This window comes from Crotalus tigris, unplaced genomic scaffold (assembly GCF_016545835.1).
Source record: "Crotalus tigris isolate CLP2741 ecotype Arizona unplaced genomic scaffold, ASM1654583v1 scf7180000024372.1857965, whole genome shotgun sequence".
In the NCBI taxonomy this organism is placed as follows: Eukaryota; Metazoa; Chordata; class Lepidosauria; order Squamata; family Viperidae; genus Crotalus; species Crotalus tigris.
Genome location: NW_024100542.1, coordinates 327,451 through 342,876, shown reverse-complemented (window position 1 = coordinate 342,876; position 15,426 = coordinate 327,451). Strand labels below are relative to the sequence as shown.

The following is a 15,426-nucleotide window of genomic DNA, read 5'->3' as shown; positions in this document are numbered from 1 at the left end:
AAAGAGTTTGAACTTTATGTGTCATATTTAAAATGACATGGTCTACTTCTATGCATTTTTTCTCTTTAGAACTTTTAAGACCCCTGGAGAAAAAAATTGTTAGAAAGAATTGTTATTTTTTTATGCCCACAAACTAAAATATCGGGGAATTCATTGCATTAAAATAATTATAAAACTTCTAGTTATACATAATAATGCATAACAACTTCTAGAAGTAAAGTATTCTTCCCCGCTGGAATTGATAACTAACAGTCTGTGTTGATTTTATGGTGGACTTCCCCAGAGCTACTTATAACCCAGTTTTGAAGTTACAGTGGCCATTCCCCACCCCATATAGTCACTTGATCAAATTTTGAGCACTTGGCAACCGGTATGCATTTGCAGCCATTTGCAGCATCCCTTGGTTACATGACTGCAATTTTTAGTAGTTTTTGCTGGGAGCCAGGATTTACTTCCAGTTCCTAGCAAAAAATATCCATTGGCCAAAATGGATTCATTTAACAACTGCCGCAGAAAAGGTTTTGAAATAGGATACAGTCATGTTCTGAAGCACTTAACGACCATCATGATTTACAACTATAATTCCAGGCTCAATTACAGTCATAAATTGAGGATCACCTGTACTGCAATGCTGTGATCTTTTACTTTTGAGGTAAACACCACTGAAATCAGGTAGATATCTATTCAACTGTGCTGGATATGCCACATCCATACTTTTAAATCTAGGAGCTGCTTTTAATGGTCAAAAGGTCACACCAAGTATGAAATCAGATTTAATTTCAAAGGCTGCTTTTACTTTTCAATTCATTGTTTGATATCATTGCTACTTTTAGAATGTTGCAATGTTTGATTGGCAAATATTGCAGGAAGTTTATTTACACACTGTTCCGAGAAGAGATTCCCTCTGGCCAGTCCTTCAGCCAAAAACAACTATAAACTTCATTTGAGCTGGACAAAGTTTAAAAAGAGAATGAAGCAACGTACCGTCTAAAATAGGAGTGCATTTCCAAGGAAAAGTGAGATGAGAATGGGAAAAGCTGAAGAAAACATCAAACCCATATTACAGCTGATTCCAAATGTGAAAAAGTAGATAGTTCCGTTGCATTTATCCAAACATTTTACTTTTCCTATATATTTCTAGACTTCATTGTATGGGATTTTCTTTCTTTTTTTTTTTTTACTAATTTCTACCATGCTATTAATTGAGACCCTTCAGTGCTGTGGAACCAGGATGATTAGCCCTGTTCTCTCTCATAGGTTTTCTATCTGAAGTAGGGTGCGGCTGCAGAATGAATTGCCTGAAGATAATTAACATAATTAATTATGTTAATTAATTAATTATAAGATAAATAACATAATTAACATAATTAACATAATTAACATAGACATTTTTTAACCAATGCAAATTGCAGCAGTGGGGTTGACTAGTGTCCATATGTTTAAGTTTTATAATATAAAGATTGAAATGTTCTTAAAATCTCTTTGCTACTCAAACTCTTACACTCAAGAAATTTAAGAGGTTAAGGTACAACATTCAGAAGAAGAGTGCTGTAACCAATCCCTTGCTGATATTTTAAAAACATCACAATGATTATTAATCTACATCGGAATTATTGCCATTTCTTCATCTGTTTGTTTTTATTGATGCAATTACTATCTTTTTGATCCATCCAGATGGAGAAAACAAAAATATTAAAACTTAGAATAAGAAGAAATGGCATCTTACTTTTGGACAACAAGTTTACTATTATTTAGGTAAGTAGCAGTAGAATACTTTTTCAATCAGGCCTTCAACATCTGAAAACCAGCAGTGTTGTTTTTATATACACATTTTCAAACTATATGCACTAACTGGATAGCCAATATTCTCTACCCTATTCCATGTACAGACATCAGCTCATCTGGCTGTGAGACAAATAATGCTTACCACACCTGAGAGGAGAAGATTAGCTTGGAGGGCTCAGGGAATATTGTAGAGCCCACACAATGGTGTAGTTTAACACCTGGAATCTTTAAACAGCTGATTATTTTTCTGGGACCTTTGCCAGTTGCATAATTAAGGATTTAAGAAACTAAATAGGTGAAACATGAATAATCAAATAAACATCAACAATGTCAGAACAATCTCTGATTCAGCAAAGTGGGCTGTCTCCTCTCTTGTCTGAGGTGGTTGCCCTATTCTTTCTAATAATGCAACTTGCTATTAAGTATGGTAGCAAATATATTAATAGAGATATCTCTTATTCAGAGATAATTTTATTTATTTACTTATTTCCAGTGTTTATTAATTTTATAAGTAACCCAAGGTGATGAACACATCCAACACATCTTCTCCTCCAATTTTCCCACCACAATGACCCTGTGAGGTGCATTGAGTTGAGAGAGTGACTGGCCCAAAGTCAACCAGCAGGCTTTCATGGCTAAGGCTTGAACTTGAACTCATGATCTCCCGCTTTCTCCCTTATCTACTAGGCCAATCTTGTTCTCCCACCCTCCCACCCAAAAAGTCTTGTTTTTTTAAGTTTTCATCTGATAACCAGAAATGAAATTAGTTGAATCCTGTAAATTTATTTCTCAACAAGTAATTGGTAACATATACTTTCTGTTGTAAACCTAAACATACATTATTTGGAAATATGCTCCTTGAGTTCAGTTTATTTGATTCCAAATAAACAAATTCTGAATCATGTTTTAATTTTTTTTTCAGAAAAACTCACTTGTACGAAGAGTTATTTACTGTAATACAGTACCTTACCGTAATACTGTTCATTTAAAGGATATAATAGCCGAAGCTCAACTTTCATAATAATTCCTATTACATTCAGTGGTATCAGATTAACCTTTGGCTATTTCTCACCTCTTTTATTCACAACAAAGAATATAAGAGCACTGCAACTGGGAAGATTTATCCCTGCTTCATTGAAAGTTATAACTATTAAGAAAACAGTTAGCTATTGCAAAATTAGATGTTAACTGCAATGAGAATTATTTATCGATAAATTTGCACAGGTCTGTTCACTAGTCCTACTAAATTTCTGAGAATGCATTACTAGAAATGAAAATCAATTCTTCTTGTTTAGATTTCTGAAAATTCTATGATGTTGGAATATGTCTCATTAAACTCAATGGAATTTGGGTCAGAGAACCAACCTAGAACTGAACTTCTCAGAGGCTGTTCTTCTAAAGCCTACATTCAAAAGTAATGCTAAACATAAAAAATAAGCTTAGCAAGCTTTGATTTTGTATGATATCTTGAGGCATAGGACTAGCCAAGAGATAAGGCTATGACTGGAATGCTCTGATTGTAGCAAGTGCATGATTTAGCAAATGCTTTTGTGCATGCAATTTCCAGAATTTTTTTATATTAGCACTTATATGAAATTGAATATTTGTAGATGAAGGAAGTCGCCTAGAGATGTCAGCTGAGGTAAACCATTTTGAACATGATATTATTTTTGATTTACCAAAAGTACTATGGAATGCATGATTTACTGGCTACTGGCTCATGGATGAGCATGAACAGGCAAGGTCATGGCAGCATGGTAGGAGCATATCTAAGTTTGCATTGTGCAAGCAGTCCAGTTTGGAAGCTTTCCTAGGCTCAGTGTCATCCAAGGAGTGGGTGTGATCAGGAATGTTTTCTGTCTCCATAGGAAAGTACATTATGTAATGCCATTTGAGGAGACTAGGCCTTGCTACAGCTACTGAATTTGTAGGGTATCTATTCTTCCTTATTATAAAACCACTTAATACAAGAGGGTCTTTAAATATATTTTGGATTTGTATAAAATGTGCTCCCTAAGTATTGGTGGATTCTCAGACTGCATAGGTTGTCACTGTTTTTCCTTCAGTTTTGGAGCTGGTTCCAAATCCTAAAAGATTCAAATCAAAGCTCCATGAGGGGCTCTCTGCCTTTTGATTTATCTCAGAAAGTCAGTACTTCTTACTAGTAAATGCATTTATGGAGCCAAGTGCTAATTAACATCTGTCAGAGCTCATCATTTCAGGCCATCATGTGGTCCTGCATGTCTTGATTTAAAATTGAATTACCCAAGTGAAGTTATAATATACATTTTTTTTTAATAAATGACTAATCTCAATTGTATTGCTTTTTTATCATTCTTCTTACTATTACTGTGCTTACCACAAAGATCTATAATTAAGTTAAAAAGATGCAAAGTTCAAGTAAATAAAAACAATAAAAATCATTGTTTCGATTTAATTATGTCAAACAACTTTCAAAAAGGATTGCTTAAAATAAGGGTTCCAGGACATGTGAAATGAACCTGACAGGTGACTAGAAAGGTCTCATTTCTGTCTGATGATAGGGAGGTATCCCTTTTGCTGAAATTATTTGTTATGGGCTAGAAGCCATCATCATTATGGCAAGTGGTTAAGTATGCCTTGGTAATTATGCCTTTTAATAACATAGATATTAAAAACATAGATTTGTTATAGTTTCAGTTTTTGGAATAGAGATGTATTTATAAAAATTATATTGCAGAATAAACATGAATTATAATGGTAAATACTGATTATCAATGAGTATAAAGTGTAGATGTTTGTACTCATTGGTGGACCAATGGTGGATCAAGCCAAAACTACTCAGAATATTTTGTTCTCAAAACAGCTAATCGGGTGCCAATGAAAATTTATAAAGATGACAACATGTTTTGGTTGCAAGCTGCCCAGAGTCTTACAAATGTTTCAAATAAATAAATTAAATAAATGAGATAAATAAATGAATCTTTCTGTAGATGAGCCCTAGAAACTGGAATTAACAGGCTTGTAAGTGTAATACAAAGGAAAATCATGACTTAATAGACTTTTATTCCATGACCCTTTAATATGAAATTATGACTTGTAATAGGCTGACATCTGCTCTATATTTTCTGGTAGCAAATGCTCTAATTTGATCTTTGCTTAAATTCTCTCCATTCAACTTAATTGAACAAATTCTTCAAAGCATTTAAAACTTTGAAGAGAATTAACGTTATTCTCTATACTTGCCAGGATCGTTTATCTCTTTTTTTTTCAGAAAAAAAATTCAGAATATTTATATGGCTACTCATCCAAAACAAATAACTTCACTTAAGATCTGCAGGTTAGAAGTTCTAGACAGAAATCAGCAAGACTCCAAAGGATAGATCTGCTGTATTGCCACAACAAGTGGATAATAAAATGGTGTGTGTTATCTTTCAAGGTCTGATTAGTGCTCCAATTCAAAACTTTAAGGAAATACTTTATCTATTACCTTTCTGGTGAAAAGAAATCCATCAACATTAAACAAGAAAAATTACTGGCAAAGATTAATAAGTAAATTGCTCATACATAATCAGCATTTCTTCTTTCGTATCTTGCATAGGTTAAAGTCTCTGACACATGTAAACATTTTGAATAACCATATTAGAATGTAAGCAGTACTGCTTTCATTTTGCTTTATTGCTATGAACTTTAAAGAAGAAAAGTGGAGAGAAAATCAGATGTTATGCTTCTACACACATTGACCCTTTTAAATTCATTCCAATCCAGCAGGATGTTGGAAATGAGGGGCTCAAAATTTTGTCTGCACTTCAGCAGCACAACTCCCAGAAAAATGATCAGAGAAGGCTCAGTTTGGTATTGAAAGACAAGCTAGCAAAAGAAAAATCAAGTCTGAAAATAGGACAGATTTAATGGGGGGGGGGGTAAAGAGGAAAAACAATCTGAAAAAGTTTTCCCAGAGCATTCTTATGGGTAAAGAAGCTGGACAGAATCAGAATGATGTGATTGCACCCACCCAGGCAGCTGTTCTCTCCTGCTCATGCGATCCAGAGCAAAATGAATGTAGCAGGCTGGTTCTTCCCAGTACACATAGGTATAGTACAAGGATAGAGCAGAAACACACATAAAGATGTAACATGTTACTTTATTCTACAGAAGAAATACAGATGCCTGCACTGGCCACTCCTAGCAAAGGGTTAGAAAAAGTCTTACAAGTGATGCCATGCTTGCTCTCAGTAAGGGAGGGAGGGAGGGAGGGAGGGAGGAAGGAAGGAAGGAAGGAAGGAAGGAAGGAAGGAAGGAAGGAAGGAAGGAAGGAAGGAAGAGTTCCATCACTCACTGTCAGCTTTCCATAAGGAAAATCATTGGGAAAGTCCATAGGAAGTCAGAATCACTCCCACTTATATATACATACACACACACACACACACACACACACACACACATATATATATATATCCTCCCTAGTCATTCTGTTTTTCTATTTGGGCAAGAAAATATCTCTAAGCCAATGACATATGATTCTCATTCACAGAGTTCCCTGACTCCTTCAAGTCATAGTGGAAGTCTGGGGAGGTTGCAGGAAGAAAATTTATGGAGATCATATGACCACAGCTGACAGTGGGTTTGGATTTGCAACTTCATTCCTGGGAAGCTTCCAAGGAAAAAGTCAAAGAGGAACCTTGCAAGGAAGGTTGCACGCTATTTGAGCAAGTCTCCCCAACTCATGCACTCTTTTCCAGTCCTTTTGTGCTCACACAGCACCGATCAGCCTTGATCGAACAGGTTATGGGTTGGCTAGTATTTTATCACAGGGATGGTTTTGATGCCTAGTAACCACAGAGACATTTCAAGATATAAAATGCATTTAAAGAATTTTATGGCTGCTGGGTTTTGTGAGGAGAAAAAAATGTTAGATAAGATAACCTTTATTGTCATTTTATGTACACACTGGCACACATTAAAAATGAAATTCTGATGCCCCCCTCTATATATCTATATATTTCTATATATTTATAGCTATATCTATATCTCTATATATAGATATATACACATACACATACAGACATCTATATATATGCCCTCTCTCTCTCTCTCTCTCTCTGTGTGTGTGTGTGTGTGTGTGTTTAATGCTATATGTTACAAAGCTACTACAGAATCTACAGTAGGTGTTCTGCTTCAGATATCACAAAGCCTCCTCCCAGAAAGTAACAAAGAAAACTGGTCATGGAGAAGATGTGCAGTGTCCCGACAATATTGTGGAGCCTGGTTAAGCAGAGCCTATATGCTATATCCTGGATAGAAGGAAGTGAACTTCCAATAGTCTTTTTTGTCTTCCTCACCATTCCCTGCACAGCCTTCATGTCCAAAACAGTAATACTTCCAAACCAGACTATAATTCAATATGACAGGATGCTCTCGATCATCCCTCTACAGAAAGTGATAAGGACAGAAGGAAGGGATGCTCTTTTCATGCGATGCTGAAAATGCAGGTGTTGCTGTGCCCTCTTCACTAGTGTCTTACTGTTGAATGACCAAGCTAACCTACTTGTTAGCTGCACACCTAGACACTTGATAGAAAAATCATTGCCAAGTCAGAAAAGGAAAAGCAAGGAAAAAAAGGGAAAGCTTTCCTCTCACAGTTCCATACTATGAAGACTGATGGATGTTTAAAGGTTTTGTGAGCATAAGTCTGATAAGTCTGATCTTTAGGGCAAAAAAGAAAGAAAGAAAGAAAGAAAGAAAGAAAGAAAGAAAGAAAGAAAGAAAGAAAGAAAGAAAGAGAAAGAAAGAAAGAAAGAAAGAAAGAAAGAAAGAAAGAAAGAAAGAAAGAAAAGCTCCATTCTTTGGTAGCTGATTAAACTGAGTGAAGTATAGAATGTCCATGCTCATCAACAGAAAAGGTAGCAAAACTGTCTGCCGACTAATTTACTTTTAAAAGTTTTGGATTTTCTCTCTGATGTTCAAAAAAATTAAAGTAAAATAAAACCAAATCACTTATTCAGCCACAGCTGCAAAAGCAAGCAATTGTAGTCTTGTGACTACAATTCCCACTATCCCTTGTTACTATGGTAACTGGTACTAGGTTTTGGAAGGCTGATCTAGAATGTAGCAGAAGTATTCCCTCTGTCACTTTGTGAGTGTTGTAAAAAGTGGGACCTTCCAAAGCCATTCTTAACATTAAACTACAAATACATTCAGTTTTTAAAAGAATGTTGATTCTGATAAGGTGAAGGCATAAGTTGGAAGATTATGGCAGTCCTTTAAAATAAGTCTTTTGCAATGCATGGGAATGCATGCACAATACCTCTCTTAATCCATTATAGCTGTGTAGCTGTGTCTTTTTCCAAGCGCATAGGGCTGCTTCTTCAAATGCTCACTTTTTCCTAGATCATGAGGCAACCGTACTAACCTAGAAAAAGATATAACTACTTTAATGTTTTGCTTCTTGCATTTTCACATTTTAAAAACTTTAAACAGCCCTACTAAAAAAAAAAACATTGTTAGTTCCTATGGATAACATACAGAACACAATTCTAACTCTACAGGAAAGCTAAAACTACATTAACTGACATGGCTATAACAGCATCTTGCAAGTCTCATACTTAGTGAATTAAGGAGGCATCTGCCTGAGCCACTTCCAAATATTATCTTATTGCTCTGGATTTAAAACAAGTTTCAGCTCCTTTTAGCTAGGTAACAGTTCCTGCATTTTGGTCTGGTTTATCTTCTGCACATCCTAACCTTACTTCAGTACTCTCATGCATTCTAACTCTTTGGCAATAGGTAAGGGCTAGAAATTCTTTGGAAAGAGGAAATCAGATTGTCTTGTCCCCTCTTTCAGGCAGGAAATGGGGCTGAGATTGCTGTGGTTGTGTCAGTGAATGTAATGGTATGTAGGAATGACCATGGGAAACATAGGGAGGGGAAGGGAAGAGATGCTAAAGGACCTTATCCCGTACTACTGATGTGCTGTGGAATAGGTCAGCCCCACCTTTTCTGTTTTCTTCCAAAGTAGTTCTGCTTTAGCCAAGCCCTTTTAATCAATTAATAATTGACTTTCATTCCTCTATAAGACTTCTTTTATTGTTAGCTTGCTTTATTTTGGAAACCACCTATTTTTATTGTTACTCAGAAAAGCAGCCTACCAATCAAATCAAATGTCTTAGAATTTGTTGGATCTAAAAAAACCTCTATATTACTGGAACACTGGATTCAGCCCCCCCCCCCCAAAAGCAAGCCTGGAGTTGCTCTTTGCTTACTTCCCAAATGTTCAAAGTTACTTTTTTTTTTTTAGACGGTTTTATGGTTAAAGAGCTTTCAGCAAATTGGCTCTTGGACTGAACATGCATTTGAAGACATTAGTAAATGCCATTTATTCTTTCATAGGCCCTTGACCGATGGACTAACATTATCCTGGGAAAATACAATAGAGATGTGAGTCAGCTCTAAGAAAGCCAGTTTGGTTTCGTGGTTAAAGCTACTGGATTAGAAGCCAGGGGATTGTGAGTTCCGTTTTGGGCCAGGCACAAACTCTCTCAGCCTTAGGAAGATGGTAGGGGCAAACCCCACTTGTAAATATGCTGCCAAAAAGATTGCCTGGACTTGTTCCTGTAGTTATTAAGGGGTAGGTCACTCAATGAACTGTAGAAACAACAATTTCTTCATTATGGAGGGTCATACAGTGTGTGTAAACTCTGCCCAGGCATTGCAGTTAGAACAATTGCTCTTTGGTAGTTTATTTCCCTATGAGCAAGGTATATCCACAAACACACCCAACTAATTTGCTGAGGCAGTCTTTATAATTTGGTGTTTTGTGCTGCATGCTCTTTAATAAGAGTCTTCCCATGACAGCACAGTGTACTCACCTTTCCAGTCACAGCAGACTCATGAAAAGAACAATGCAGTCAGCCCTCAGCAACCAAGAGGTAACAGGGAAGGCAAAGTACTGTTAGGTTTGCTGTTTAAAGCACAGGTCCAGAGAGGAGTAAAACTGTTGGCAACTTTGCCAAAAGGGCAAACTTCTGTGCCAAGAGAACCCTTTCTCTGACAGCCTCTGCTTCTGTGGTTCTGTGTAAAACAATGAAAGATGGAGAAAAACAGAATTTCTTTAAACAACTCCCTTCTAATGCTGAAAGAAACCTAACAACAGTGCCCCTGTTTGTTAAAGATGAGATTACTCATTTTGTGAAGCTTGAGAGGTTGAAAACAAACAAGGAAAAGCCAGTTGAGAAATTGGGTAAGTGTGTTTGCATATAATTTACATAATTCTCTGACCATTACCAAAAGGAAAAAAAAAAATGCACCAAAGCTGAAAGGGAGAAAGAAAAGATTGGTTGCCTATGTTGCAACAGGATTCAGGGGGAGTGACCGATGAAGAAAAAGCTCAAAGTAGGCTATTCTTTGGAACAGTCAGAAGAGGCAAAGTAAGAATAAGACAGGATTTGAGAGAAACCAAGGAAGTCTTGTTGTAAAAGGGCAAAAGTGCCCTGTGCCCAGGTCTGGAATGGCTTTCCATTTTCTGGGTTACACTGTTCCAGTCCTGTTATTGGCATGCTTTACTGCTGTGGCTGGTAAGTCAAAACTTTAAGTAGATGTAGTATTTAATAATAACAGTATTTGGGGGGGGGGGCGAAACGACATTTAAATAGACAATATTTAAGCACGACTCTTTTTTAAAAAATGGAACTCTAAGCACCCCAATGCAAAGATACACACCTGTATTAAGAGCTCTAGATGAATTCTTTTCAGGTTTTCAGTGAGGAATTAATGGAATAGTTTGAATCTGCTTTGATTTCAGCAAAATTGTGTCTTGTAATCTTAGTCGCATATGAAATTTTCATCATCCTGTTAGAGTTGTCAGACTTTAACCTACAGACAAACATAACAAAAGCAAAAAGTTCAGGTATTTGGACATGAACGTTTAAATTATTTTTATCATTTTTCTGCACTGGATAAATCCAAAACAGATTTTTTGAAGTAATTTTCGTTGCCTGTAAGGAAATTAATAATACAGTCAGAAATAAGAATAATATAGATATGTTTGTGACTACTTAGAAGTAAATCCCATTGATTCTAATGGACCTTATTAAGTATGCATAAAATTGCAACATGTTGTTCTGAGCTATAATTAAATTCCAAAGACATGCTGGTGAGACTGATTTTTACTAAACAACGTAGAGTGTAGTCTTAAATTTAGCAGTAGCTGCAAATGCAATGATTGTTATTAAAAGGGGTGAATGAATTTCTCCTGCAATTTTAGAACATTAATGAAATGTTAAATTTAGACAAATGGTTTCAATGCATGCCTACATACTTACCTGAGAGTAAGTCTCATTAAAGTCTGTATGATTAATCTTGACTTGATGCATATAGAGTTGTTGTTGTTTTACTGAAAATAGCACACAGTAGAATTCTAAATTCACAACAGAGTTGCCCTTCTTATTGATTTTTGGAAAATTAAGTTGAAACCAATATTAGTGTATTATATTATAAGGATCTGTGGTAGATATTTCCTTATTTGTGATTTATTTAGTCTTCTATATATTATCACAGAGCAATAATGAGGACAGACTTTATATTAATTGCCTCACTGATGATTGGGTGCTACTGGAAGACTATCCAAACGTCAAGTGAAAAAATGACTATAGCATCACATATAATTTTATTTTGCATAATACAGCTGCAGTTCGGTATTCATCCTAGTAAACTTTTAAATGGCATTGCATTGATATTTTTTTCTATTTTTGTGATTTGTTTATACAGATGCAGCTATATTTGAATAAACAATATAACAGATGTACTATTTTCTTTCTCTTCCTGCCTAATATCAAATATTTATTATATGACAAGTAGAAAATTACTAGGCAAGTGACAATATGTACTGATTTTAAAAATATGACATTATTTTTTAACGTATGTTCCTCCTACTAGATAGTAAATAGCTATTTCTAGAATTGCCCCTTTTCACATCCTCTTGAAATATTTATTCTCAAGTTTACATAAGTTAGTTTCATTAAATCCAATGTAGTTCTAAACTGTATCAGTTATTGTAATAATAGTAGAGAAAAAAAACTCTAATCCTAGCTATAATTTACTCTCTCTTCTAGTCTTCATAGGCTTACTTGAAAAATGCAATCTTTCTTTCTGTAACGCAACAACCAGACAGGTTCCTTTTAAAACCCAGTATATATTCAACTTGAAATAATACAACAACCTTGGTTGCCTTCCAAAAAAGTCATGGCACAATTTAGTTTTCCCACTTCTGGGCTGTGTTTGTTTCTTTTTGCACATTCTCCATTTGGTTATTCATTGGATTTTTTTCAGTCACAATCCATTCCATAGCTATCACACACTGGGCAATCCTTGTTGCCTTGACACACTAAGTGGTATCTTTCATGGATGGAAATTGCCTGGCAATCTGTCTCTCTTGAATTCCAAGCTGCAGGTCGGTGTGCCATCAGTCCATATGACATTACTATACTGTGTTTTTCTTTCCTTTTGCTCTTAAGCAATCTTTCTGACACTCTCTTAACTGGAATGTTTTGTCTTCTGTATCCCTTTTCTCTTAAACTGCCTGGTTTATGAGTAATCTTTCGTTTTAAAGCCCCCCCCCCCTTTAATCTTGAATAATCCAACAGTCTCACTTAAATTGCTGACTGCATTTTGTTAATGCAACCTGAAAGCAGGAATAATGAGTGAACTAATCATAATGCCACTTATAGACATTGTTTCCCACAACAGTAGCCAGAACAATCAGGCCATTCTCAGTTAAGATGACACATGTGAGAAGAATCATGAGGCCCCATAAGTTAATAAACTCTTATTTCTAAAATACTGTATATAGTGGATATCCTACTAATACAGGTGTTTGAGACTGTTGGGCAATGTTGGGATTCAGGATTTAGTGACTGTGGTCTAGACAAAAGATTTCCTGATGTTTCACTAGCAACTGGCATCTGACTGGCATCTTCAGAGGCAAGATACAAAGACTAGGGGTAGTTGAGCTGGGACTGACTGTGCTCTTGTCTTAATAGCTAGGTGTAATGACTTCTGATTGGTCTTTAATTGAGCTGGGTTCTTATTAGTGCAGGTGAGGAGGGCCATGTTGAGATTCTTTAACGTGCTGTTTCAACATGCAGGTGGTAGATGGAATATGGCTGTTTTAAGTGTTGCGGAGAAGAGTAATGGATACATCCTAAATAATATTTTAATAGAAAGGAATCAGTTTATGTACTATGAATGGGTACAATGTTATAAGTAAGTTTCTAACAGGTATTAGTTGCTCATCAAGTATTTTTAAGGATATTACAGTTAGTCCTTGCTTAATATTTAGTCACTTAGTAGCCATTCAAAGTTACAACAATCCCTCTTAAAAGGTACTTACAGTCAGGTTCTGGAGTTCAAATGATGCACACACCACAAACACACAGAGAATCACTTGACTGCATTTCGGGCACTTGGCAACCGGTTGAAGTGTTCCATAGTCCTGTGATCTGATTTATTAATTTTTCCAATTTCTAACCTTTTCTGAATTCCAGAAAAAACCACCCATAGCAATGAATGGACTTGCTTTATGACAGTAGTGTTCATTTTATGACAGCGGTTCTCAACCTATGGGTCGCGACCCCATTTGGGGTCGATCGACCATTTTTCGGGGGTCGCCAAAGAAGGCGATCCGCCATTTTCTCCCCTCAGGGGGCGCCGCCGTGCAGGCGTGCTGCGCATGGGGGTGCCGCCGCGCATGTGTGCTGCACATGGGGGCGGTGCCATGCATGCACGCCGCGCCGCGCATGCGCAGAACGTTTGTGTGACGGGGGTCACCGTCACACAAACGTTGAGAACCACTGTTTTATGATCACTGTGTTAACTTAATGACCACCATAAAAAAGATTGTAAAATCAGGTTGGTCATGCTGGTGCCTCAATTTACAAATGTGATGATTTACAACAGAAATTCTGGGCATCATTACAATCATAAGTCGCAGACAACCTGCACTAAAGGAGGAAAGTATGGTACTTTCAAGGAGATGTGGTTTTTTTTTTCATCGGTATAGTATTGTTAAGGATTTCCAGTTGAATTAAAGTAATCTTTATAATATTGGTGGTATTTTAAATAATACAAATCTACTGGTAGGTTTTCTGAAAAAGAGCATTATTTCTTCATTCAAAATGTCTTTTAAAATGTTCTCATTGTATGTGCAAAAAAAATGAGATAGAGTAGAAAAGAACATTTTGTGAAGTGGAAATGCCATTTAGCATAACCCAAGTTCAACATCATGGCTATTCAGTGAAACAAATTAAATAATATTTTATGAATTTATCATTAAAGGATAAATCATTGAATATAGGGAAGGCACTGATATTCCTTTCTTGAAGAAACAAGGTTCTAGCATCATTACTGTGAAAATATGCTTCAAAGTATCTGGTAAAACTCTTGAGGGCTAAATAAAATTCCTCGTATTGTGGGCTGGAGCTGCAACATATGCATAGGTATGGGTATATATAACTGAAGACAGCAAATATAGCTAATACTCTTGCCATCTTGTGTTCTTCACAGCCTTGTGAGATGGGTCAGTGACTACCCGGCTAATTTACAGTCTCCTGGTTTCTAGGCCAGCACCTTCACCACTATACCAAACGGACTCTCTTGATCTCCCATCTTGATAAAATATTGAAATTATTAGGATAGATAAGTGAAAATTAGCTCTCTCTTTTATAGTAGTTTCAGAACAGACCTTTTAGTTCTACTGGATATCATTTAATATAGCTCTTAGGATAAGCAATTTGCTATTTGGTCCAGAACTATCATCTTTAGCACCCAAAACCTCACTCTCATTGAAACTGGTGGCATTTTTCTCCTTTCTTAGAACCATATTCTGTGAGTTCTTATTTGGATTTGACTATTTCAACAATCATGAGTTTGGTGTAGTAGTTCATTAAGCTAGAAATTGGGAGCGTATGAGTTTTAGGCACAAAACCAGCTTGGTGATCTTGGGCCAGTCACTCTTGCTCAGCCATAGAAAGAAGGCAATGACAAACCACTTTCAAAATCTTACCAACAAAACTGCAGGGACTAGTCCAGGCAGTTATAAGAAGTCAACAATAACACAAATATACTAAAAAAAAAACCAGACAACAAAAATGGATCAAAAATAGATTATTTCTGAATTTGAAGCATTATTCATTGCAGAAACATGATACAAAAATAATAGCAAAAGATTAGCCAAGTCATCAGTTCTCATATCAACAGAAGAAGAACAAAGATGACATTTATAAAGTTAGAATATAATGAGCAATTTGTATGTTAGTCCATAAGAAGAAGATCCAAGGACCACAGCTAGGTAATACTTTTTAGCTGGATCAGACCACCTTTTGGCACATCATCTCTCCAAGGTTAGATTGACCACAACCCTATTGGCCTTTAGGAATTCCCTAGAGACATGGTTGTGCCATCAGGCTTGGGAATCCCATGGAGGTTTGGAGCCTGCAAAAGGGCTGTATTGTTCACACAGGCTGTTGGCTGGCCTTCTCTCACACTTTATGTTTCTAGTTAACTTGTTTTAATTGTTTTTATTTTATATTTTATTTTATTGTATTTATATGAGATGGCTAGCTATATACATTGAAGAACATAAATAAATAAACAAACTAAAATGATCCA

General features: G+C 36.0%; 1 protein-coding gene and 1 long non-coding RNA gene across 5 annotated transcripts in view; both read left to right on the top strand.

Annotated features, from left to right (window-relative positions):
• Positions 1-4,082, top strand: part of LOC120301241 — a 31,364-nt gene extending 27,282 nt beyond the window's left edge. Inside the window, exons 3-4 of the long non-coding RNA XR_005554846.1 lie at positions 1,675-1,755; positions 2,708-4,082. This is a non-coding gene — a long non-coding RNA (uncharacterized LOC120301241). The remainder of the gene's footprint in view (positions 1-1,674; positions 1,756-2,707) is intronic.
• A 6,059-nt stretch (positions 4,083-10,141) lies between these two features.
• Positions 10,142-15,426, top strand: part of LOC120301235 (complement factor H-like) — a 99,317-nt gene continuing 94,032 nt past the window's right edge. For 2 of the 4 annotated variants that reach the window (XM_039328177.1, XM_039328175.1), the window contains exon 1: positions 10,142-10,337. In XM_039328177.1, coding sequence (XP_039184111.1) covers positions 10,271-10,337 — 67 coding nt within the window. In that variant the 5' untranslated portion in view covers positions 10,142-10,270. The remainder of the gene's footprint in view (positions 10,338-15,426) is intronic. The other 2 variants (XM_039328178.1, XM_039328176.1) reach the window with 1 other exon arrangement.